Genomic DNA, 25,794 nt, shown 5'->3' with positions numbered 1-25,794 from the left:
CGGCCTCCTCCACGTCTCCTGATGTACTGGCCTGTCTCCTGGTAGCGCCTCCATGCTCTGGACACTACGCTGACAGACACAGCAAACCTTCTTGCCACAGCTCGCATTGATGTGCCATCCTGGATGAGCTGCACTACCTGAGCCACTTGTGTGGGTTGTAAACTCCGTCTCATGCTACCACTAGAGTGAAAGCACCGCCAGCATTCAAAAGTGACCAAAACAGCCAGGAAGCATAGGAACTGAGAAGTGGTCTGTGGTCACCACCTGCAGAACCACTCCTTTATTGGGGGTGTCTTGCTAAATGCCTATAATTTCCACGTGTTGTCTAATCCATTTGCACAACAGCATGTGAAATTTATTGTCAATCAGTGTTGCTTCCTAAGTGGACAGTTTGATTTCATAGAAGTGTGATTGACTTGGAGTTACATTGTGTTGTTTAAGTGTTCCCTTTATTTTTTTGAGCAGTGTATAAATATAATCCAATTAGTTTCTTGTCATAAACTCACTGAAACTAAAATCCCATGTGAGCTTACTCTATGGTATATTTAGAGGCTAGCAATGCAAGTCCCTTCTTATAGGAGTAGACTCCTCTGTCAAACAAGAAGGCATTTCATGGACACAAGTTTTTTTCTTTCTTTCACACCTCCGATGTCTGATAATGTACAGATATTATCGGGATCTTTTTTTTTTGAGTTTGAGGGAAAGAGGATGTGAATTTGTTTTGTTAAAACTATTGTGTTTAGTCTGAGCCTCAACAGAATCAAATGATTCACACTTGAATTCATTCACATCCATATACACTCAAGCCTTGTAAGGACTAAGAATTGTTGCATTGACCAGAGGAAGAAAATTAACAAAGGCTATGGAGAACTCAACCCAAGTCAAGTTATTTTATCTCTTTGGCTTACAAGAGACATTTATCAACAAATCAGTCTATTTTATCTTGTCTCTTATCACATACCTTCTCATCGTCACTGTGAATCTGACTCTGATCATAACAATCATTCAGGAGAAAGGTCTCCATGAGCCCATGTATATCTTTCTGTGTAGTCTATGTATCAATGGATTGTATGGAACTGCTGGTTTCTACCCCAAGTTCTTACTGGACCTTCAGTCAGATGTTCAGGTGATATCTTATGGTGGATGTTTGACTCAAACCTATGTAATATACACATCTGTCCTGTGTGAAATGTCTACTTTAACAGTGATGTCTTACGACAGGTATGTGGCAATATGCAGACCACTACTATATCATACCATTGTGACATCTTTAACTGTTAGAAAGTTACTCTTATTTTCTTGGTGTTATCCTTTATTTATAGGAATCATAGTAGTTAGTTTAACTGTCAGAGTTCCTTTGTGTGGATCTCGCATTGATAAGATCTTCTGTGATTTTCCGTCTATACTGAAACATGCATGTTTACCCATTACCATCAATCAGGATTTGAACAAATTTGTAATAGTAGTTCATGTTTTACAGATACTTTTCATTGTATTTTCTTACTGTCAGATTGTAAGAACTTGTGTAAAGTCAGCTAAGGGAAGGATTAAGTTCACACAGACATGTGTGCCACATTTAATAACAATATTTATTTTCATCACAGTGACCCTGTTTGACACGTTGCAAGGGTGGAATAATGTAAATATTACACTAAATATGCGTAATGCAATGGCCGTACAATTCCTTATTATACCACCTGTCTTAAACCCTCTCATATATGGACTTAACCTCCAGCAGATTCGAAGGGCAGTTTTTAGAAAGTGTAATCCACATAAAATCATTGATATGAAATGTTAGTTACATGATCGTACACACCAGGGAGACTTCCTGATACAATAAGTCAACAAATATAAAGGTAAAAATCTGCCAAAACTGTTGCAAGGTTAAATGGCGCCTCATTTCTTGATACCTGTCGCCAAGGGCGCAACTTTTGTTTTTAGAAGTGGAGAGGAAGGGGGGACAACACCCGGCAGGGGTCTGGGGGTCCTCCCTAAATTAAAAAAAAATCTTAGTCAACCATTGAGTAGTCTTTTCTTTCAATGTAATGGATTTGTATACATTTAAAAAATATACTTTTTCCATATACATGTAACGGATGTGAAATGGCTAGCTAGTTAGCGGTGTTCGCGCTAAATAGCGTTTCAATCGGTGACGTCACTTGCTCTGAGACCTTGAAGTAGTAGTTCCCCTTGCTCTGCAAGGGCCGTGGCTTTTGTGGAGCGATGGGTAATGACGCTTTGTGGGTGACTGTTGTTGATGTGTGCAGAGGGTCCCTGGTTCGCGCCCGGGTATGGGCGAGGGTACGGTCTAAAGTTATACTGTTACATATACACCCAACCTATGTGCCAATTTATTTGACAATTTCTACCAATCTGCTTACCAGTAATAATTTTCATAAGCACATTATTGTGGAACATTTTCCTTTAATATATAATAGTCTTTGTATCTCAAAATCATTGTCTGTGGTTAATCTACAATCTTAATCTAAATGAAAAAGTACAAATCTAAAAGTAACTTTTATTGCAATTGCCAACTATGTAAACATAGCCTACATAAAGCCAACACATAAAACCAATATCCTGATAAAAAAATACATTTCCTGTAAATCACATTGGCTACACATGACCTGTCTGCAAATAATTCTAAACATTGTATCAACTATCAACTGTGTCAAGTATTTTATGATGTTTCCATTGGAAACATCATTACATTTTTCCCTTCTTGCTGAGTGGTTATCAAAAGGTAGAGATATGGAAATATTGTTCAAATACTTTGAGTAACTATTGTTATTCTCAATTGTTTCTTGAAACATACTTTGTTTCCTTGCTGTTTGAGGTGAAGAAAAATTACTTTGAGAAGCTCCACAGTTCATTAATGGTGGTGAGTTAAGGCAATCAGAAATACTATCAGACATCCCCAAATGGGCACATTTATAGGCCTAAATTTGCACAAAGGACAGGTAGACTAGTCATACTTCTATATGGGTTATCAGGTGCCTTACTCAACATTGAGAGCAGAGTATAAACATTTTTTATTTTTTTATTGACAAAACTCGTAAATGGAATGAAATAAACAAATACGAGTTTCTCACGAGGTTAGCATAGGTTGTGAGTTCTGCAAAATACATGTCCACTCTGACATTGAGAACGGAAAATAACTGTAATAATAATATATTCAATGAATTATCAGAAATGACCTAACCAAATAAACATTGCAGATTAGAAATGATGGGAATGAACGGTAAATGTAGGCTCTTACTGGTGATATTTGTCATGGGGTATTGAAAGACAGTAAAAAATGCACACAATGACGTTATGAAACAATGAATACCCATGAAATGGGGAGAGAGCTCATTCTGGAGAGAGACATGCCTTGTGCGTCTGAGCCACAATCCCCATCTTCTTTGACCGGGGGATCCCTGCGGCCTCCTCAATGGATTAGTCCACTAAAACATGCGCAAATCACATAGGTGTCTCGTGTGCCATAAAATATATACATATGCTTGACCAAAAAAAATCTAATGTTTTCTACACAGGCCCATTTTGTCATACAGTATTCCATAAGGCACCCAGACCTTATCAAAGTTGTACAGTATACCCTTAATCTAGTAATAAATCAAATCTAGTGATACATTATTTGACATTTCGGGCATCCATTGTGACATTGTGGGAGGATAACTAACCTTCAAATGTTATGGCAATGCATTTCTTAACTGCTATAAATGGCTACAGAGGTTATTCTTCAAACAGCCTCCAGTATCAACAGTATCAACATTTCCAAGCAAACAAAATAATGTAGCTAGCATTCACAAGATCATAGCATATTCAAATATGTCCCCTTTTGTGTTTTACACCTCCAGCAGAGGAATTATATTTCTGAGTGCACGATATTCAGTTTCATTGGAATATCGTATGTTATATGGATGGTCGTAAACTGAAGTAATTTATGTCTGGTTGAAGTCCATGAATGGGCATTGAAACATATCTGTATCCATTCATCATCAGAAGTGTCTCCCAGGTCTTCCTTACATTTTTGTTTGACATGTTTTGTTTCATCAGAAAAAGCCTCTATCAACCCTTGATACAATTTGGAAGTCAACTTCAGAGGTTTGTCAGACTGCCTTAAAATAGTTTCAGTCTTTGAATCTTCTGGCTTGTCCAGTGTTTGCTGCACCGAGATAATAAAGTGTTGCATCTGAAAAAGTTCATCTCAGCAGTCACAGACTGGTCTTCCCTGGCTGCTTGACCCTGCTGAGACCCCTGTCACCATCTGATCCTGCTCAGTCATGACAAAGAATTGCCTTGAAGTACATTTATACATTATATTATCCAAGAATAGAATCAATGGTTCAATCATTGAAATTACCATTATTCCCAGATCTCAGACTGTATCCTACCCATCAACTCAAGATGGGACTTTGTATCCATTCACTGATTGTTATAATACACTGCAAATTTCAACTGAGCTCTGTAGACTGGTCTTTACTGGCTGTCTGACCCTGCTGGGACACCGGTCACCATCTGATCCTTCTAAGACATGATGAGCATAATGTTGTGTACTGACTGTGCACCATGACAGTGAAGCCTGTAGAGCTGTTTATACAATAGTGTGAAACGTAGGGAATTATACAGGGAAACTGACAGATCAATAACGTTACATTGCTATAATGACTAATAAAAGCTCACATTACGCTCTCAAAAAACATCAGAATATCAGTGTTCAATTGTTTGGCCGCTGGCCTGTGACCAGAAACAAGCTACATAGGGGCAATACCAGAATAAAATATCTGTCACGAGTCCGACCGAGGGTGTTTCCCTTTCCCGGGCAGGTGGCGCTCGGCGGTCGTCGTCACCGGCCTATTAGCTGCCACTGATTGTTTTTCCTTCCCCTCCTTGTATGTTGAGTGGTAGCACCTGTGGATGTTTAATTAATTTGTCTTTATTAGACAGCTGGCCCGCCTGGTTGTTGTGCGGGATTATTTCTATGTAACCTTCGGCTCTGTGGTATAGGCACGTGTTAGTGTCCGGTCGGGATTGTTTCCCATTGTACATTTTGATTCCCTGTGTTTTGGGAACGTAACTTTTTTGTGAGCACCCTGTGGTGCGTTGGTGCGATTAAAAGACGCGCAGCATTGAACTCTCTGTCTCCTGCATTTGACTCCACACCCACGACACCCGGAGCATTGCAATATCTATTGATTCTGTCTCTTCGCAGCAAAATCTACAGAGCTGAGATGGTTTTATGCCCCATATATATAGTAATCTATTGGTGGCAAAAATGTATTTAAATGGAAAAACTCTTAAGTGTTGAATCAAGTGTAGTTTGAATCAATCGTAACACTCTCACTACTTCATCACAGAGGGAAAGGCCAGCAAATCAAATTATTTATTGGGCAAACATTGCATCTTGAGTTAGATAGACATATTGACTAGCCAACCATTGATTGTAGCTTTGCTGGCACTTCCCTCTGTGATTAAGTAGTGGTAGTGTTATGATTTTTAAGAGGATGAAAAATAGCTTCTATACATAACTACATTTTGCAGTATTGCAGTCAACGGAAGTGCCATGTTCGTTAACAGATTTATACATTTTATTTCAGTGCCAGCTGGCAAGTGTCTTCACTGACATTTTCAACCTCTCCCTGACCGAGTCTATAATAACTACATGTTTCAAGCAGACCACCATAATGCCTGTGGCCAATAAAGCGAAGGTAACCTGCCTAAATGACTACCGCTACGTAGCACTCACGTCGGTAGCCATGAAGTGCTTTGAAAGGCTGGACATGGGTTACATCAACACCATCATCCCAGATACCCTAGACCCATTCCAATTTGAATACCGCCCCAACAGATCCACAGATGACGTAATCTCAATCTCACTCCACACTGCCCTTTCCCACCTGGACAAAAATAACACCTATATGAGAATGCTGTTCATTGACTATAGCTCAGCGTTCATCACCATAGTGCCCACAAATATCATCACTAAGCTAAGGACCCTTGGACTAAACACCTCCCTCTGCAACTGGATCCTGGACTTCCTGACGGGCTGACCCAGGTGGTAAGGTTAGGCAACAACACATCTGCCACACTGATCCTCAACACGGGGGCCCTTCAGGGGTGCGTACTTAGTCCCCTCCTGTACTCCCTGTTTACACTATTATTAAGTTTGCTGATGACACAACTGTGGTAGGCCTGATCACTGACGACGATAAGACAGCCTACAGGGAGCAGGTCAGAGACCTGGCCGTGTGGTGCCAGGACAACAACCTCTTCCTCAACTTGAGCAAGACAAAGGAGATGATCATGGACTACAGGAAAAGGAGTGCTGAACACTCCGACAGGCCTGTAGTGGAGCAGGTCAAGAGTTTCATGTTCCTTGGTGTCAACATCACGAACAGACTCTTGTGGTCCAAACACACCAAGAAAGGAGACTGAAAAGATTTGACACGTTGTAGTGGAAATTTCCTGTATTACCAAATCATGAGAGCAAACCACCACACAAGTCAGAGTTATCATAAAGTCCATCTTTAATTATTATGAGCTCCATCACAACCCTGTGACTCTCAGATCAATTCAGTCTATAAATGAATTCTCTGAGAGTGCTTACACATTGCAACTGAGATCCTTTATAGCAAAGACACACATAGCCAGACAGCATTGGCTATAAATTATCGTTCAGCTTTGTCTCCTAAACTATGTTCTTATCTCGCTCTTGGTACCACTCAGGACCAAAAACAAAACCTCATCCACTAGCATATATCAAATACACCCCTTCCTGGACAAGATCCCAGAGAGACAGTGACTGGCACACAGACATTGTGGAGCCAAGAGATAATTGGTCATCCCTTCACATGGTTTAAAAGATACGTTTACACATGACACATTCACAGATAAGACTAACCAGACCTCTCCCCCCTCTGGGCCCACATAAGCATGCTATAAAATAATAAAACATCTTATTTATAAATGTTACCTAAATAATTCTGATTCTGCTATGACATTCCCCTCTCAGGGACATTGTCCCTTCTAAAGAATCAGAATATTAATTACATACTCAATATTTAAAATAAAAGAAAAAAAGAAAATCCCCTCAATGTCAAATACCTTAGCTTATATGTAAGCTTTCTCCCATCTGAAACTAATTTACAACCTTTATTCTACAAGACAAACTTGCACATGTTTAATAACACAGAATCATCCATTTGAGAAAAATTAAAACATAACATAGAAATGCTCCCTAAGTTACATGAGAACCAGTATCTTAACACAGGCCTCATCACAACATATAGGACAGACATCCCTCTAAGTCCTCATGCTCAGAAATATACTCAGGAATAGAGAATAAGTCAGGGAAATCATTCATATTCCAAATTATTAACAACCCAACTATTTATCCAACCAAAATGTAGAATGACATTCCTCAGTGATTCAAATTGGTCTTATCACTCAAAGTAAAAACCTCAATTTAACACACATCAATATTAGCAGATTTACATTCATTCAGTATAATTATCCCATAATTCTACTATTAACTTTTTTAATCACGATTATAATACAGATCAGTATCTCAATGCATTCTTAATCTAAATTACTACAATTTACATGGTGTAGACCTCTTCAATCAACCTGATACCACAAAAGTATAAGCAATTTTATTGGCACAGTTGACCAACCCCCTCTCTCAGGCATTGATTCTTCTGGCGTCTCTTTCATTCTTCTTCAGATAGCTTTACAGTTCAAAGTGGACGGCCCATGATAATGTCCCAATTTCAATGTCTCATCTTTACCACTCATGTCTTGTCCATTCGTCAACCAATACACCAGCATCATAAGAAAATGTTAGAACAGATCTCTCTCCATGATCACTCCAAGGGGACTCACAGTATGAGAGAAACATGAAAGAAAAGCAGTTGATAGCTTAGATCTGATACTGTACACCAATTTCTGGCTTGGGTCCTTTCTCTCAGTAGAAGTGGTTTGGAAGGCCTTTTTCAACGCCTTTGTCACTCTTCTTGAGCCAGTTAGAGGGGGGTTTGAGGTACACACACTATTCGGTCCAATTATCTCTTCCATGCATTAAGATACCATCTGATGTCCCTTTTCATGATAACCTCGAAAGAACAGATCAGAACAACAGTTTAGTTCAGTTCATTAACTACATGATAAATTATTACTTTTACCAATTATTCTTAATACACATATCTAAACATATTTCACAGAGAATATCAACACATTCTATTGAAACTATTCTTTCAAATTGGTTTATACTCCCCATCTCACTGTCAACTCCATCGTAGAGCCAAGGATCAAGAAGTTAGACCTATACCCCTCGGGAATAGAACAAAACAATGCAATACACTCAACAATACAATACACTCCTTCACATATCACTCAAGGTGTATAACGTCAATTCAAACCCTCAAAATACTGAATCCTGCCCCATGTTTTACACATATCTCTCCGTATGAGAGTAATGTAAAACAAAACTGGAAAAAAATATAAAACAAAATATCAACTAACCTAATCAAATTAAAATCACTAAAACTAAAAAAAACTCCACAAAGAAAAATTATTTAACCCATGTGGTCATAGGAAAATAGACTTAAAGCAGCATACCCTTAGTTAAAAGCAATGTCATCTCCTTCTTCACAGTGGTCCAAATTACAAATATGGCTAAGAACTATAAACTCAAACATATTTACCAATTACACAAATTATCTTGAAAGCAGTATTACAAATGGCCATAAATTCATTATCCAAATGGCTTTCCAATGCGGGTGATCAAGCCACAACGGAAGGTCATCAGAAGGTCATAGGTCATACAAAACCCTTCAAAGAAGTGTTTTTCACTATATTAGACAAATTGCAAACAATAGTCAAATAGTTCCTACATGTTGTATCCCAGGTTCCCAGAACATTCCTTTATCAAAATAATTAACGTGTGTAATTAAAACTCAGAAAATAAAAACTCATTAAAATCCCATGTGCGTGAGTGCCCCTTTAAGATACCTTTGCACTAAAACAAAAACTTCCACGTTTTTTATTTATTTTTGTATCATCATTTTTAAAATGAACAAGATAAAACGAACATTCAGATAGGATAATGGGGACAATTTCAGTGAAAAATATAAGAGGGCAACAGTACTTGTGCAAAGTTTCAGAATGATAACTTCCAAACTGAGTGTGCTACATTACATTTATCATGAAGTCACCCAGGTGTCCCACACAAGTAGCCCAAATGTACCCAAGTGGCCAAATTTGTGAAGGTATACATTTTGAAACAAATAACTATATACAAAATACCAAAATGGTATTCTAACACACCCCCCCCCCAAAAAAAAATAGAGAAAAAAAAAAGAAAAAAAAAGGGAAAAATAATAATTATTGATAAAAAAATATGAAAATAAAAAAATATATATAAAATTTAAAAAAAAAATATATATATATATATATATATATATATATATATATATACACACACACACACACACACATTTACAAAATAACATGGGTAACTATTTACACACTTTCAATATTTGGAAGACCCTCAGTCCTCTATCAAATCAAATTGTTTTATATAGCCCCAGCCAAAAAACCCAAACAGCACGCAATGCAGGTGTAGAAGCACAGTGGCTAGGAAAAACTCCCTAGAAAGGCAAAAACCTAGGAAGAAACCTAGAGAGGAACCAGGCTATGAGGGGTTGCCAGTCCTCTTCTGGCTGTGCCGGGTGGAGATCACAGTGGTTGTAGAGGGTGCCACAGGACAGCACCTCAAGAGTAAAAATGAACAGTTTAGGGTTCCATAGCCGCAGGCAGAACAGTTGAAACTGGAACAGCAGCAAGGCCGGGTGGACTGGGGACAGCAAGGAGTCATCATGGCAGGTAGTCCTGAAGCATGGTCCAAGGGCTCAGGTCCTCCGAGAGAAAGAAGGAGAGAAAGAGAGAGCAGACTTAAATTCACACAAGACACCGGATAAGACAGGAAAAGTACTCCAGATATAACATACTGACCCTAGCCCCCACCCACTTTGCCATATAACCCCACCAACTTTGCCAAAACTCTAGACAATATTCTGCTGCTGATGCCAGATGCCATAGCAGTCTCTTAATGATGTAAAGCAGAGGGTCACTGAGCATGTGGTGCATGTGATGGGAGACTTCATCTTGCAAACAACACAGCAACGCCTCCATGCTGTGCCCTTTTGACCCTTTGGCACATCCATGCCTGCACAAATATATTTGGGCAGATGAACACTTGTGGCAGGAGCAGAAGGGACAGGGTTTGGTGCAGTGGTGCTGTAGCCAGCAAGCTCCTTGATGCTCTCTCTAATGTAGACTGATTGGAGGAAGCATGCTGTGTTGAGATGTATGGGTTTGCATTCTACACAATACCATTTTATATATATACACACACACACACACAGACATAGGCTATGGTCGTTCTCATACAAACAAACAGACCCTCACTCACAATGACTAGCTAACGTGTACTTTACCCATTTCATTACATCTTTATATATTGCAAATAAAATGTAAAAACAATCACAAATAATATTTTATATTCATTTCAAACAACGGCATAAGCATGAGAACAACTTACCAGTCCAAAACAATGTCCTCTCCGTTCAAAAAATATGCCTCAGTTTCAGAGTCTTCAAAATGGAGTCTTAAAAAATCAGATCTGTCTCACTTTCATGATGAATTTCCTCTAAAATTGTTTCTACATTCGTATATCTAGTCTTAGAATTAGCTTTCCTTGACTTATTCGCCATGATGTTGGATAAATAAACAGCTGAAGATGCAAGTCACCGAAATACTGCTGTGCGTAATAAGCTTTGATCCTTCACGGTTGAATTGGCAATGGCGAAAGAACGGTCCTTACGCCAGCGTTCAATGGAATGGTTTGTCTTACAACAAAGAATCATGGGATATTGCCGTTTACCTCTGCTCTTTGGCTATCTACCCAGCTAGATTTCAAGACGATCAGTGGTCATTGGGTTAAAGACAGTCAATCAACGAGACAGTGGTCATATAATTGGTGCACAAAGGGCTCGTCACTTGTTGTCTTCCAATCAGTTTTTCCGGGTCAATACGTCCCGCAAAATGACCCATCATGTTTGGTTGTGATACAAACAAACAGTTGATTGCAAGGAAACCAAACATGACTGGATAAAGTCAGGGAAAGTCTGTCTATTTTATGTTGGATGTTACGTCGAAAATTGAATGACACGAAATTCAACGAGATAAGCGTTCACAAAATGCTTTGTGTTAGGCTATAAAATATGGATTTAACTGAACAAAAGACCATTCATTGTGTAACAATGAGCCTTGGGATTGCAACCAGAGCAAGATTTACCTTCAAAGGTAAACGATTTATTTCAATGCAATCTGTGATTTTGTTCTGCAAGTGCTGGCTGAATAAGTTGTTTGATATGGGGGTCTGTGCTCAGATAATTGCAGCGTATTCTTTCGCAATAAATCATGTTTTTAATCTGACAACGATTAGCAAGATTCTAGGCTTTCGAACCATGTGAGACACTTGTATTTTCATGAATGTTTAAAATGACTATTTATGTAGCGATCACCGTATGTTGTCTAATTTAATCCCGCTAACGGGTTCGGTGCGCAGAGAGGTTTAAGAGATTAAACTTCTTCTGGATCAGAGTCCCTTCCACGGGACGGTTGAGCACAGGATCATCTATTGTGTCATTGTAAGCTGTAGCATTACGATTCCCCTTCACTGGAACTAAGGGGCTTAGCCCAAACCATAAAACACAGCCCTAGACCATTATTCCTCCTCCACCAAACTTTACAGTTGGCCGGTAGCATTCTCCAGGCTACCGCCAAACCAAGATTTGCCCGTTGCACTGCCAGAGTCCAATGGAGGTGAGCTTTACACCACTCCAGCCAACGCTTGGCATTGTGCATGGTGATCTTACGCTTGTGTGCGGCTGCTTGGCCATGGAAACCCATTTCATGAAGCTCCCAACGAACAGTTATTGTGCTGACGTTGCTTCCAGAGGCAGTTTGGAACTCGTTATTGAGTGTTGCAACCGAGGGCGGGTGATTTTTACGTGCTTCAGCACTCTGCGTTCCCATTCTGTGAGCTTGTGTGTCCTACCACTTTGCGGCTGAGACGATGTTGCTCCTAGACATTTCCACTTCACAATATCAGCATCTACAGTTTACCGGGGCAGCTCTAGCAAGGCTGAAATTTGACGAACTGACTTTCTGGAAAGGTGTTATCCTATGTAAGTATGACGGTGACACGTTGAAAGTCACTATGCTCTTCAGTAAAACAATTCTACTGCCCATGTTTTTCTATGGAGATTGAATGGCTGTGTGCTCGATTTTATACACCTATAGCCGAATCAGCTCATTCTACATCTGCATTGCTTGCCGTTTGGGGTTTTAGGCTGGGTTTCTGTACAGCACTTTTTGACATCAGCTGATGTAAGAAGGGCTTTATAAATACATTTGATTTGAAGAGTGACTTTAACTGTGTTAACCTTTCTAGCGCACCACATATGATTATGTTAGGTCATAGCCAAGTCAAAAAAACACAGCCATTTTTCCAGCCAAAGATAGGAGTCACAAAAAGCAGAAATATAGATCAAATGAATCACTAACCTTTGATGATCTTCATCAGATGACACTCATAGGACATCATGTTACACAATACATGTATGCCAATATTTTGACAGTTTTGGAAACTTTAGAGTGTTTTCTATCCAATAATAATAATAATAATATGCAACTGAGACTGAGGAGCTGGCCGTTTACAATGGGCACCTTTTCATCCAAGCTACTCAATACTGCCCCTGCAGCCATAAAAAGTTATGGCAAGCCTAAATAAATTAACCTCTTGATTCTAGCCATCCCGGATCCGGGATCGTGAATACAGCCTCAAGCTCATTACCATAACGCAACGTTAACTATTCATGAAAATCGCAAATGAAATTAAATAAATATGCTAGCTCTCAAGCTTAGCCTTTTGTTAACAACACTGTCATCTCAGATTTTCAAAATATGCTTCTCAACCATAGGAAAACAATAATTTGTGTAACAGTAGCTAGCTAGCATAGCATTTAGCGTTAGCATTAGCGTTAGCATTCAGCAGGCAACATTTTCACAAAAAACAGAAAAGCATTCAAATAAAATAATTTACCTTTGAAGAACTTAAGATGTTTTCAATGAGGAGACTCTGTTAGATAGCAAATGTTAAGTTTTTCCTGAAAGATTATTTGTTTAGGAGAAATCGCTCCGTTTGGTGCGTCACGTTTGGCTACCAAAAAACCCCGAAAATCCAGTCATCAAAACGCCTGACTTTTTTCCAAATTAACTCCATAATATCGACTGAAACATGGCAAACGTTGTTTAGAACCAATCCTCAAGGTGTTTTTCACATATCTCTTCGATGATATATCGTTCGTGGAAGTGTGCTTTCCCTCCTGAATCACAGGAGAAAATGCCTGCACCTGAAGATTACACACCAATTTAGACAAAGGACACCGGGCGGACCCCTGGAAAATGTAGTCTCTTATGGCCAATCTTCCAATGATATGCCTACAAATACGTCACAATGCTGCAGACATCTTGAAGAAACGACAGAAAGCGCAGGCTTGTTCCTGGTGCATTCACAGCCATATAAGGAGACAAGGGAAAACAGAGCTTCAGAAATTCTGCTCATTTCCTGTTTGAAGTTTCATCTTGGTTTCGCCTGTAGCATGAGTTCTGTGGCACTCACAGATAATATCTTTGCAGTTTTGGAAACGTTAGACTGTTTTCTTTCCAAAGCTGTCAATTATATGCATATTCGAGCATCTTTTCGTGACAAAATATTGCGCTTAAAACGGGCACGTTTTTTTATCCAATAATGAAATAGCGCCCCCATAGACTCAACAGTTAAGGAGTAAACATCTGCTTAACAAATCACATAATAGGTTGCATGGTCTCACTCTGTGTGAAATAATACTTTCTGAATGACTGCCTCATCTCTGTACCCCACACATACAATTATCTGTAAGTTCCTTTAGTCAAGCAGTGAACTTCAAACAAAGATGTTAGAACACAGGGAGGTTTTGCAATGCCTCGCACAAAGAAGTAGATGGTGTAAACGGGTAAAAATAAACAAAAGCAGACATTGAATATCCGTTTGATCATGGTGAAGTTATTAATTACACTTGGATGGTGTATCAATACACCCAGTCACTACAAAGATACAGGCGTCCAGTTGTCGGAGTGGAAGGAAACTTCTCAGGGATTTCACCATGTGTCCAATGGTGACTTTAACCTTTTTGGGATAGGGGGCAGCATTTTCACATTTGGATGAATAGTGTGCCCAGAATGAACGGCCTCCTACTCTGTCCCAGATGCTAATATATGCATATTATTAGTATTGGACAGAAAACACTCTGAAGTTTCTAAAACTAATTGAATTATGTCTGTGAGTACAACAGAACTCATATGGCAGGCGAAAACCTGAGAAAAATCCAACCAGGAAGTGGGACATCTGAGGTTTGTAGTTTTTCAAAGCTTGGCCTACCGAATACACATTGAGATATGGATAAAGTTGCACTTCCTACGGCTTCCACTAGATGTCATCCGTCTTTAGAAACTTGAATGAGGATTCTACTATAAAGGAGGGGCTCATGAGACCTCTTTGAGTCAGTGGTCTGGCAGAGTGCCTTGGTCTCATGACGCGCGCTCCCGACAGAGTTACCTCTCGACAGAGTTACCTCTCGTTCCAGTGCTTTTCTGAAGACAATTCTCCGGTTGGAACATTATTGAACATCCTAAAGATTGATTCCATACATCGTTTGACATGTTTCTAAAGGACTGTAACGGAACCTTTCGAGTTTTTTGTCTGGATGAAGTGCCTGCGCCTCATGAAGATGGATTACTGGGCTTAACACGCTAACAACAAGTGGCTATTTGGACATAAATTACGGACTTTATGGAACTTTATGGAACAAATCAGTCATTTATTGACGACCTGGGATTCCTGACGGTGCCTTCTGATGAAGATCATCAAAGGTAAGTGAATATTTAATTTTAATTCCTTACGTAAGCCAGTGAGTCACTGGCGTACTGGTGCTCTTCCATGCCGTCCCTAGGAGGGGTGCGTCACTTGAGTGGATTAAGTCGCTGACGTGGTCCTCCTGTCTGGGTTGGCACCCCCCCTTCCGTTGTGCCGTGGCGGAGATCTTTGTGGGCGATACTCGGCCTTGTCTCAGGATGGTAAGTTGGTGGTTGAAGATATCCCTCTTGTGGTTTGGCAAAGTGGGTGGGGTTATATCCTGCCTGTTTGGCCCTGTCCGGGGGGTATCATCGGATGGGGCCTTAGTGTCTCCTGACCCCTCCTGTCTCCAGTATTTATGCTGCAGTAGTTTATGTGTCAGGGGGCTATGGTCAGTCTGTTATATCTGGAGTATTTCTCCTGTCTTATCCGGTGTCCTGTGTGAAATTAAGTATGCTCTCTCTAATTCTTTCTTTCTTTCTCTCTCTCGGAGGACCTGAGCCCTAGGACCATGCCTCAGGACTACCTGGCATGATGACTCCTTGCTGTCCCCAGTCCACCTGGCCGTGCTGCTGCTCCAGTTTCAACTGTTCTGCCTGCGGCTATGGAACCCTGACCTGTTCACCGGACGTGCTACCTGTCCCAGACCTGCTCTTTTCAACTCTCTAGAGACAGCAGGAGCGGTAGAGATACTCTTATTGATCGGCTATGAAAAGCCAACTGACATTTACTCCTGAGGTACTGACTTGCTGCACCCTCGACAACTACTGTGATTATTATTATTTGACCATGCTGGTCATTTACGAACATTTGAACATCTTAGCCATGTTCTGTTATAATCTCCACCCGGCATAGCCAGAAGAGGACTGGCCACCCCTCATAGCCTGGTTCCTCTTTAGGTTTCTTCCTTAGTTTTGGCCGTTCTAGGGAGTTTTTCCTAGCCACCGTGCTTCTACACCTGCATTGCTTGCTGTTTGGGGTTTTAGGCCGGGTTTCTTTATAGCACTGATAAATTCGCTGAGGTAAGAAGGGCTATATAAATATATTTGATTGGAATTTTACAGTTTTGCCAGAGGCTATATCTAAGTATCTAACAAATCAAGAAATGCAAAACTGCCTGGATCGATTGACAACAGTGAATAACCTAATGTAAATGTGTAAAAGGTAAGCCCATCTAGCACCATAGCATTCACCCTAATGAAAAATAGGCCCTATACAGTACATACAAGCTTGGGGATTGATTGACATTGTGAGAGAGAAATCTACGGAAATACTGTAGCATGAAAACAAACTATATCCTGTCTGAGATCTGGATTCATGTCAAGTTTTCTGAGGGGCTAGCTTTGGTATGTGACATCCCCTTGACCATCATGAAACGTCTCCTTGTCGTCATTGAATGTCTCATGGATAACGTCCGACACAAATAGTAATCTTTTCATAATGTTCCCTAATAGACATCAAAATTCCTAATTTTGACATTATACTGCAACCAAACCGGTATCTGTACTGAACTCCCTCTTATGGTCTCGAGGTTAATGTCATGTTTTAATGTTCCTACAATGTTCTCAGAACATCAGTGGGATAACATCTCGCTGAAACCCTTAAAGCAGCATTTCCCAAACTTGGACCCAAGGGGTGCACGTTTTGGTTTTTGCCCTAGCACTACACAGCTGATTCAAATAATTAACTAATCATCAAGCTTTGATTATTTTAATAAGCTATCTAGTACTAGGAGAAAAAAGTTAATGTGCACCCCTTGGGGTCCCCAGGACCGAGTTTGGGAAACGCTACCTTAAAGGGACCTAATGGGAACGTCGCCAAATGTCCTTAGGACGTTCCCTGTTTGCTGGGTACATTTTTTATTTAACCTTTATTTAACCTTTATTTAACTAGGCAAGTCAGTTAAGAACAAATTCTTATTTACAATGACATCCTGGCCAAACCAGGACGATGCTGGGCCAATTGTGCTCCGCCCTATGGGACTCCCAATCACGGCCAGATGTGATACAGCCTGGAATCAAACCAGGGACTATAGTGATACCTCTTGCACTAAGATGCAGTGCCTTAGACCGCTGTGCCACTCGGGAGCCCAAGTGTAAATAGAATCTAATGAGTTGCTTGTCATAAACTCAATATAGTTCCATCTCTATGGAGTGGTTACTTGTTGACCCTGAAACTACAATACCATGTGATCATACACTATGATATATTTAGAGCCTAGTAGAACAAGTTATTGGAGCAGTATTCCTCTGTCAAGCAAGAAGACATTTTATGGACACAACTTTTTTTATTTCTTTCACACCTCAGAAGTCTGAATGTACAGATATTATCGGGGTCTTTATTTTTATTTTCAAGAACAAGAGTTTGAGGGAGGATGTGAATTAGTTTAGTCCAAGCCTACACAGAATCATATGATTCACACTTGAATTCACTCATATCCATACACACTCAAGCCATTTAAGGACAAAGAATTGCTGCATTGAACTATGGAAGAAAAGTAACAAAATCTATGGAGAACACAACCCAAGTCAAGTTATTTTATCTTTTTGGCTTACAAGAGACATTTAACAACAAATCGGTATATTTTACCTTGTCTCTTATCACATACCTTCTCATCATCACTGTGAATCTGACTCTGATCATAACAATCATTCAGCAGAAAGGTCTCCATGAGCCCATGTATATCTTTCTGTGTAGTCTATGTGTCAATGAATTGTATGGAACTGCTGGTTTCTACCCCAAGTTCTTACTGGACCTTCAGTCAGATGTTCAGGTGATATCTTATGGTGGATGTTTCACTCAAACCTGTGTAATATACACATCTGTCCTGTGTGAAATGTCTACTCTAACAGTGATGTCATACGACAGGTATGTGGCAATACGCAGACCACTACTATACCATAACGTTGTGACATCTTTAACTGTTAGAAAGTTACTCTTATTTTCTTGGTGTTATCCTTTATTTATAGCACTCATAGTAGTTAGTTTAACAGTCAGACTTCCTTTGTGTGGATCTCGCATTGATAAGATCTTCTGTGACATTCCGTCTATACTGAAACATGCATGTTTACCCATTACCATCAATCAGAATTTGAGCTTTTGTATAATAGTGGTTCATGTTTTACAGATACTTCTCGTTGCATTTTCTTAGATTGTAAGGACTTGTATAAAGTCAGCTAAGGGAAGGATTAAGTTCACACAGACATGTGTGTCACATTTATTGACAATGGTTATTTTCATCACAGTGACCCTGTTTGACCATTTGCAAGGGTGGAATAATATAAATATAACTCTAAATATGCGTAATGCAATGGCTGTACAATTCCTTGTTATACCACCTGTCTTTAACCCTGTCATATATGGACTTAATCAGATTCGAGTGGGCAGTTTTTAGAAAGTGAAATACACATAAAAGCATTGATGTGAGAGGTTAGTTACATGATCTTACACAACAGGGAGACTTCCTGATTGATATCAGAAGTCAACAAAAATACAGTTAAAATCTGGCAAAACTGTTGCAAGGTTAAATGGCCCCTCATTTGTTTTATCTATCGCGCTCTTCTGTGAAAATGATTTACAAATATTCCAAGAATAGAGTAAGCAATTGTAGCAAATCAAAATGTATTGCTCACATACACATATTTAGCAGATGTTATTGCTGGTGTAGAAAAATGCTTGTGTTCCTAGCTCCAACAGTGCAGTAATATCTAACAATACACACAAATCTAAAATAGTAAAATAATGGAATTAAGAAATACAGAAATATTAGGACGAGCAATGTCGGTGTCTGGAGCATAAATATACATGATTTATACAGTGCATTAGGAAAGTATTCAGACCCCTTCCCTTTTTCCATGTTTTGTTACGTTACAGCCTTATTCTAAAATTGATTTTTCTTTTTAAATGTCCTCAATCTACACACAATTCTCCCTAATAACAAAGCGACAACAGTTTGAGGGAAAGATGAGCAAAGTACAGAGAGATCCTTGATGAAAACCTATTCAGACTGGGGCGAAGGTTCACCTTTCAACAGGACAACGACCCTAAGCACACAGGCAAGACAACGCAGGAGTGGCTTCGGGACAAGTCTCTGAATGTCATTGAGTGGCCCAGCCAGAGCCGGGACTTGAACCCGATCAAACATCTCTGGAGAGACCTGAAAGTACCTGTGCAGCGACGCTCCTCATCCCACCTGAGAAGAATGGGAGAATCTCCCCAAATACAGCTGTGCCAAGCATGTAGCGTCATACCAAAGAAGACTTGAGGCTGTAATCGCTGCCAAAGGTGTTTCAACAAAGTACTGAGTAAACGGTCTGAATACTTATGTGAACGTGATATTTCCGTTTATTTTTTATGTATATTTACACTTCTAGTCAAAAGTTTTAGAACACCTACTCATTCAAGTGTTTTTACTTTCTTTTTTACAATTATTTTACCATTTATTTTGCCACCATATTGTATAATAATAGTGAAGACATCAAAACAATGAAATAACACATATGGAATCATGTAGTAACCAAAAAAGTGTTAAACAAATCAAAGAGAGATTCTTCAAAGTAGCCACCCGTTGCCTTGATGACAACTTTGCAATCTCTTGGCATTCTCTCAAAGAGTTTCATGAGGTAGTCACTTGGAATGTATTTCAATTAAGGTGTGCATTGTTCATTTGTGGGATTTCTTTCCTTCTCAATGCATTTGAGCTAATCAGTTGGGGTGGTATACAGAAGATTTGGTAAAAGACCAAGTCCATGTTATGGCAAGAACAGCCCAAATAAGCAAAGAGAAGCGACAGTCCATCATCTATTTATTTTTAAACAAAAAAAACATTATATTTATTTAACTAGGCTTGTCAGTTAATAACAAATTCTTATTACCGGGGAACAATGGGTTAACTACCTTGTTCAGGGGAAGAACAACAGATTTTGTTGTCTTGTCAGCTTGCGGATTTGATCTAGCAATCTTTCAGTTACAGGTTACCCAACGATCTAACCACTAGGCTACCTGCCGCCGCAAGATGTGAAGGTCAGACAATCTGGAAAATTTCAAGAAGCACTATCGAGCACGATGATGAAACTGGCTCTCATGAGGACCGCCACAGTAAAGGAAGACCCATAATTACCATTATGCTGCAAATAAACTACTACTAAAGGACACCTAAAAGAAGAAGAGACTTGCTTGGGCCAAGAAACAAGAGCAATGGACATTAGACCGGTGGAAATCTGTCCTTTGGTCCAAATTTGAGATTTTTGGTTCCAAACGCCGTGGCTTTGTGAGATGCAGAATTAACGGATGATCTCCGCATGTGAGGTCCCACCGTGAAGCATGAAGGAAGAGGTGTGATGGTGTGAGGGTGCTTTGCTGGTGACACTGTCTGTGATTTATATAGAATTCAAGGCACACTTATCCAGCATGGTTACCACAGTATTCTGCAGCGATACACCATCCCATCCTGTTATCACTTAGTAGGACTATCGTTTGTTTTTCAACAAGACAATGACCCAACACACCTCCAGGTGTTGTAAGGGCTATTTGACCAAGAAGGAGAGTGATGGAGTGCTGCATCAGATGACCTGGCCTCCACAATCACTTGACCTCAACCCAATTGAGAAGGTTTTGGCTGAGTTGGACTGCAGAGAAGGGAAAGCAGCCAACAAGTGCTCAGCATATGTGGGAACTCCTTCAAGACTTTTGGTAAAAGCATTCCAGGTTAAACTGGTTAAGAGAATGCCAAGAGTGTGCAAAGCTGTCGTCAAGGCAAAGGATGGCAACTTTGAACATCTAAAATCTAAATTATATTTTGATTTGTTTAACACTTTTCTGTATGTATAAAATAGTGAAAATAAATAAAACCCTTGAATGAGTAGGTGCGTCCAAACTTTTGACTGGTTCTGTATATCACCCTCTTCTGGTAAAGTGATTCACAAATATATCAAGAATAGATTAATTGTAGCACACTTCTTGAGCAAAAAAATGATTTTTTAATGAATTTGCAAATAAATTCATAAAAAATCCTACAATGTGATTTTCTGGATTTTTTTCTCATTTTGTCTGTCATAGTTGAAGTGTACTTATGATGAAAATTACAGGCCTCTCTCATATTTTTAAGTGGGAGAACTTGCACAATTGATGGCTGACTAAATACTTTTTTGCCCCACTGTACAGAACGGCAGGCAGTCTCGCGGTCAGGGAAGGCAGAGGTCAATAATCCAGGGTGGAGTGACAAGGTACAGAATGGTAGGCAGGCTCAGGGTCAGGGCAGGCAGAATGGTCAAAACCGGGAAACCTAGAAAACAGGAACAAGAAAAATACAGGAGCAATGGGGAAAACGCTGGTAGGCTTCACGAACAAAACGAACTGGAACAGACAAAAAGAGAACACAGGTATAAATACACTGGGGATAATGGGGAAGAAGGGCGACACCTGGAGGGGGTGGAGACAAGCACAAAGACAGGTGAAACAGATCAGGGTATGACACAAATAGGAAACTTTTCATAATGTTCCCTAAGGGACATTAAAATACCTTATTATATCGTTATACTCGGACCAAACTGGAATCTATACTGAATGTCCTCTTATGGTCCCAAGGTTAACATCATGTTTTAATGTTTGTAGAGTAGTCTCAGAACATCAGTCCTGGGGACATTCAGTGATGTTCTCATCAGGTCCCTTTAAGACAGCATTTCCCAAACCCGGTCCTGGGGACCCCAATGGTTGCACATTTTCATTTTTGCCCTAGCACTGCACAGTTGATTCAAATCATCAACCTTTGATTATTTGAATCAGCTATGTAATGCTAGGGCAAGAAATAAAACATGCAGCCTTGGGGTCCCCAGGACCGAGTTTGGGAAATGCTGTCTTAAAGGGACCTGATGAGAACATCACCGAATGTCCTTAGGACATCCTCAGTTTTCCTGGTTAAAACATAAATAGACTGAGTAAACATAATTAAATGAGTTGCTTGTCATACACTCTATATACTGTAGTTTCATCTCTATGGAATTTTTACATGTTGACACTGAAACTACAATCCCATGTGATCATACACTATGGTATATTTAGAGGCTACCAGGACAAGATATTGGGGCAGTCTCCCCTGTCAAGCAAGAAGACATTTCATGGATACAAGTTTCTTTATTTCATTCACACCTCCGAAGTCTGATAAGGTACAGATATTATCGGATATTTAAAAAATAAAAATTGTACGAGTTTGAGGGAGGATGAGAATTTGTTTTGTTAAAACTATTGTGTTTAGTCTGAGCCTTAATAGAATCATATGATTCACTCTTGAATTCATTCACATCCATACACACTCAAGCCTTGTAAGGACTAAGAATTGTTGCATTGACCAGAGGAAGAAAAGTAACAAAAGCTATGGAGAACTCAACCCAAGTCAAGTTCTTTTATCTCTTTGGATTACAAGAGACATTTAACAACAAATCGGTCTATTTTACCTTGTCTCTTATCACATACCTTCTCATCATCACTGTGAATATGACTCTGATCATAACAATCATTCAGCAGAAAGGTCTCCATGAGCCCATGTATATCTTTCTGTGTAGTTTGTGTGTCAATGGATTGTATGGAACTGCTGGTTTCTACCCCAAGTTCTTACTGGACCTTCAGTCAGATGTTCAGGTGATATCTTATGGTGGATGTTTGACTCAAGCCTGTGTAATATACACATCTGTCACATGTGAAATGTCTACTTTAACAGTGATGTCTTACGACAGGTATGTGGCAATATGCAGACCACTACTATATCATACCATTATGACATCTTTAACTGTTAGAAAGTTACTCTTATTGTCTTGGTGTTATCCTTTATTTGTAGCACTAATAGCACTTAGTTTAACCGCCAGACTTCCTTTGTGTGGATCTCGCATTGATAAAATTTTCTGTGACAATCCATCTATACTGAAACATGCATGTTTACCCATAACCATCAATCAGATTTGGAGCCGATGTTTAATAGTAGTTCATGTTTTACAGTTACTTTTCATTGTATTTTCTTACTGTCAGATTGTAAGGACTTGTGTAAAGTCGTCTAAGGGGAGGATTAAGTTCACACAGACATGTGTGCCACATTTAATAACAATATTTATTTTCATCACAGTGACCCTGTTTGACACGTTGCAAGGGTGGAATAATGTAAATAGTACACTAAATATGCGTAATGCAATGGCCGTACAATTCCTTATTATACCACCTGTCTTAAACCCTCTCATATATGGACTTAACCTCCAGAAGATTCGAAGAGCCGTTTTTAGAAAGTGTAATACACATAAAATCATTGATATGAGACGTTAGTTACATCTTAAACAACAGGGAGACTTACTGATATCAGAAGTCAACAAAATGAAGGTAAAATCTACCAAAACTGCTGCAAGGTTAAATGGCCCCTAATTTGTTGATGTCTATCGCCCTCTTCTGGGAAAGTGATTTACAAATATTCCAAGAATAGAGTAATTGTAGCACACCTCCTGAGCATGAAAATGCTTGACTGAGTCCCAAATGGCACCCTATTCCCTTTATGGTGGATTACTTTTGACCAGAACCAAAGTAGTGCACTATTTAGGAAATGGGGTCCAATGGATAGCACAAATATGTGACTCCTTATACAGTTAAGAACTTTTTAAAGAAGAACAGCAATATGCAAAGCTACTCCTTCAATCTATATTTTTCCCACTGGGTGCTTTATTCATAATACTTGTTAACAAAAATAAATTATGTCATTAATGGTTGTGGTTACAACACAGTAAATATATAGCTTTTTTTTAGGTTCTTGAGTTGTGATAATGTATATATGTGCTTATAAACATGCGTCCACAGTGTATCTCTCAAAATAAATGTGTTCACAACCACTTTGGAAGGCAATTCATTGTTTAATTGGTGCAATAACACAAATATGCATGAAACTAGATTGTAAGGTTGAATGTAGGCTACACATTTGGAGTGATTATAAATGGCATTAACAAGATACAATAAATAGTGAACAGAAATATCACATTCTGAATTCCCATTGAATTTATTTACTAGACGTAGATTTTTCTCCAGCGTATACATATTCTATATTAATATTCGGACCATTTCAAATCATGTATTTTGACTGTCTTCTGGTGGTATTAATATACAAGTTATTGGAGCAGTATCTCTGTGTCAAGCAAGAACACATTTCACAGGCACACGTTTCTTTATATCTTTCACACCTCAGAAATCGGGGAATATATATTATCGGGATCTTTTTTTTTATTTTTAAAAATAAGAGTTTGATGGAGGATATGAATTTGTTTTGTTAAAACTACTGTGGACACGTAATCAAATAATTCACACACATTCATTCACCTCCATACACACTCAAGCCATTTAAGGACTAAGAATTGCTGCATTGTCCAGAGAAAGCAAATCAACAAAAGCTATGGAGAACTCAACTCAAGTCAAATTAATTAATCTATTTGGTTTACAAGAGACATTTAACAACAAATCGGTCTATTTTATCTTGTCTCTTATCACATACCTTCTCATCGTCACTGTGAATCTGACTCTGATCATAACAATCATTCAGGAGAAAGGTCTCCATGAGCCCATGTATATCTTTCTGTGTAGTCTATGTGTCAATGGATTGTGGAACTGCTGGTTTCTACCCCAAGTTCTTACTGGACCTTCAGTCAGATGTTCAGGGGATATCTTATGGTGGATGTTTGACTCAAACCTATGTAATATACACATCTGTCATGTGTGAAATTTCTACTCTAACTGTGATGTCATGCGACAGGTATGTGGCAATATGCAGACCACTACTATATCATACCATTGTGATATCTTTAACTGTTAGAAAGTTACTCTTATTGTCTTGGTGTTACCCTTTATTTATAGGACTCATAGTAGTTAGTTTAACTGTCAGACTTCCTTTTTGTGGATCTCGCATTGATAAGATCTTCTGTGACATTCCGTCTATACTGAAACATGCATGTTTACCCATAACCATCAATCAGAATTTTAGCTTTGATATAATAGTGGTTCATGTTTTACAGATACTTTTCATTGTATTTTCTTACTGTCAGATTGTAAGGACTTGTATAAAGTCAGCTAAGGGAAGGATTAAGTTCACACAGACATGTGTGCCACATTTATTGACAATGGTTATTTTCATCACAGTTACCCTTTGTGACACTTTGCAAGGATGGATTAGTAATGTAAATATTACTCTCAATAAGCGTAGTGCAATGGCTGTACAATTCCTTGTTATACCACCTGTCTTGAACCCTGTCACATACAGACTTAATCAGATTCGAGTGGGCAGTTTTTAGAAAGTGAAATACACATAAAAGCATTGATGTGAGAGGTTAGTTACATGATCTTACACAACAGGGAGACTTCCTGATTGATATCAGAAGTCAACAAAAATAAAGTTAAAATCTTGCAAAACTGTTGCAAGGTTAAATGGCCCCTCATTTGTTTTATCTATCACGCTCTTCTGTGAAAATGATTTACAAATATTCCAAGAATAGAGTAATTGTAGCAAATCAAAATGTATTGCTCACATACACATATTTAGCAGATGTTATTGCTGGTGTAGAAAAATGCTTGTGTTCCTAGCTCCAACAGTGCAGTAATATCTAACAATACACACAAATCTAAAATAGTAAAATAATGGAATTAAGAAATACAGAAATATTAGGACGAGCAATGTCGGTGTCTGGAGCATAAATATATATGATTTATACAGTGCATTAGGAAAGTATTCAGACCCCTTCCCTTTTTCCATGTTTTGT

At 39.1% G+C, this 25,794-nt stretch overlaps 3 protein-coding genes and 1 pseudogene across 3 annotated transcripts; all 4 read left to right on the top strand.

Moving 5' to 3' along the window:
- Positions 1-754: 754 nt before the first annotated feature.
- On the top strand, positions 755-1,798 carry LOC110507093 (olfactory receptor 6N1-like). The gene has a single exon (XM_021586963.2). It carries the CDS (start codon positions 863-865, stop codon positions 1,796-1,798), a length of 936 nt encoding a protein of 311 aa, XP_021442638.2. The 5' UTR covers positions 755-862.
- A 15,646-nt stretch (positions 1,799-17,444) lies between these two features.
- On the top strand, positions 17,445-18,416 carry LOC110507091 (olfactory receptor 4E1-like). Its single transcript, XM_036964631.1, has 2 exons — positions 17,445-18,083; positions 18,174-18,416. Exons 1-2 carry the CDS (start codon positions 17,532-17,534, stop codon positions 18,414-18,416), a joined length of 795 nt encoding a protein of 264 aa, XP_036820526.1. The 5' UTR covers positions 17,445-17,531.
- Positions 18,417-22,393: 3,977 nt separating this feature from the next.
- LOC110507089 (olfactory receptor 1D2-like) lies at positions 22,394-23,329 on the top strand. Its single transcript, XM_021586961.2, has one exon. It carries the CDS (start codon positions 22,394-22,396, stop codon positions 23,327-23,329), a length of 936 nt encoding a protein of 311 aa, XP_021442636.2.
- A 965-nt stretch (positions 23,330-24,294) lies between these two features.
- LOC118944638 lies at positions 24,295-25,304 on the top strand (annotated as a pseudogene).
- Positions 25,305-25,794: the final 490 nt, after the last annotated feature.

The sequence above is a fragment of the Oncorhynchus mykiss genome, chromosome 27, assembly GCF_013265735.2.
Source record: "Oncorhynchus mykiss isolate Arlee chromosome 27, USDA_OmykA_1.1, whole genome shotgun sequence".
NCBI classification, from domain to species: domain Eukaryota; kingdom Metazoa; phylum Chordata; class Actinopteri; order Salmoniformes; family Salmonidae; genus Oncorhynchus; species Oncorhynchus mykiss.
This window is presented reverse-complemented; position numbering and strand designations above follow the sequence as displayed.

What these genes read in the sequence shown, in the direction of transcription:
- LOC110507089 (XM_021586961.2), top strand. Translation starts at nt 22,394, where the DNA reads ATGGAGAACTCAACCCAAGTCAAGTTCTTTTATCTCTTTGGATTACAA.
- LOC110507093 (XM_021586963.2), top strand. Translation starts at nt 863, where the DNA reads ATGGAGAACTCAACCCAAGTCAAGTTATTTTATCTCTTTGGCTTACAA.
- LOC110507091 (XM_036964631.1), top strand. Translation starts at nt 17,532, where the DNA reads ATGGAGAACACAACCCAAGTCAAGTTATTTTATCTTTTTGGCTTACAA. An exon ending in TTCCGTCTATACTGAAACAT is followed by an intron (nt 18,084 to 18,173) that starts GCATGTTTACCC and finishes GCATTTTCTTAG; the next exon opens with ATTGTAAGGACTTGTATAAA.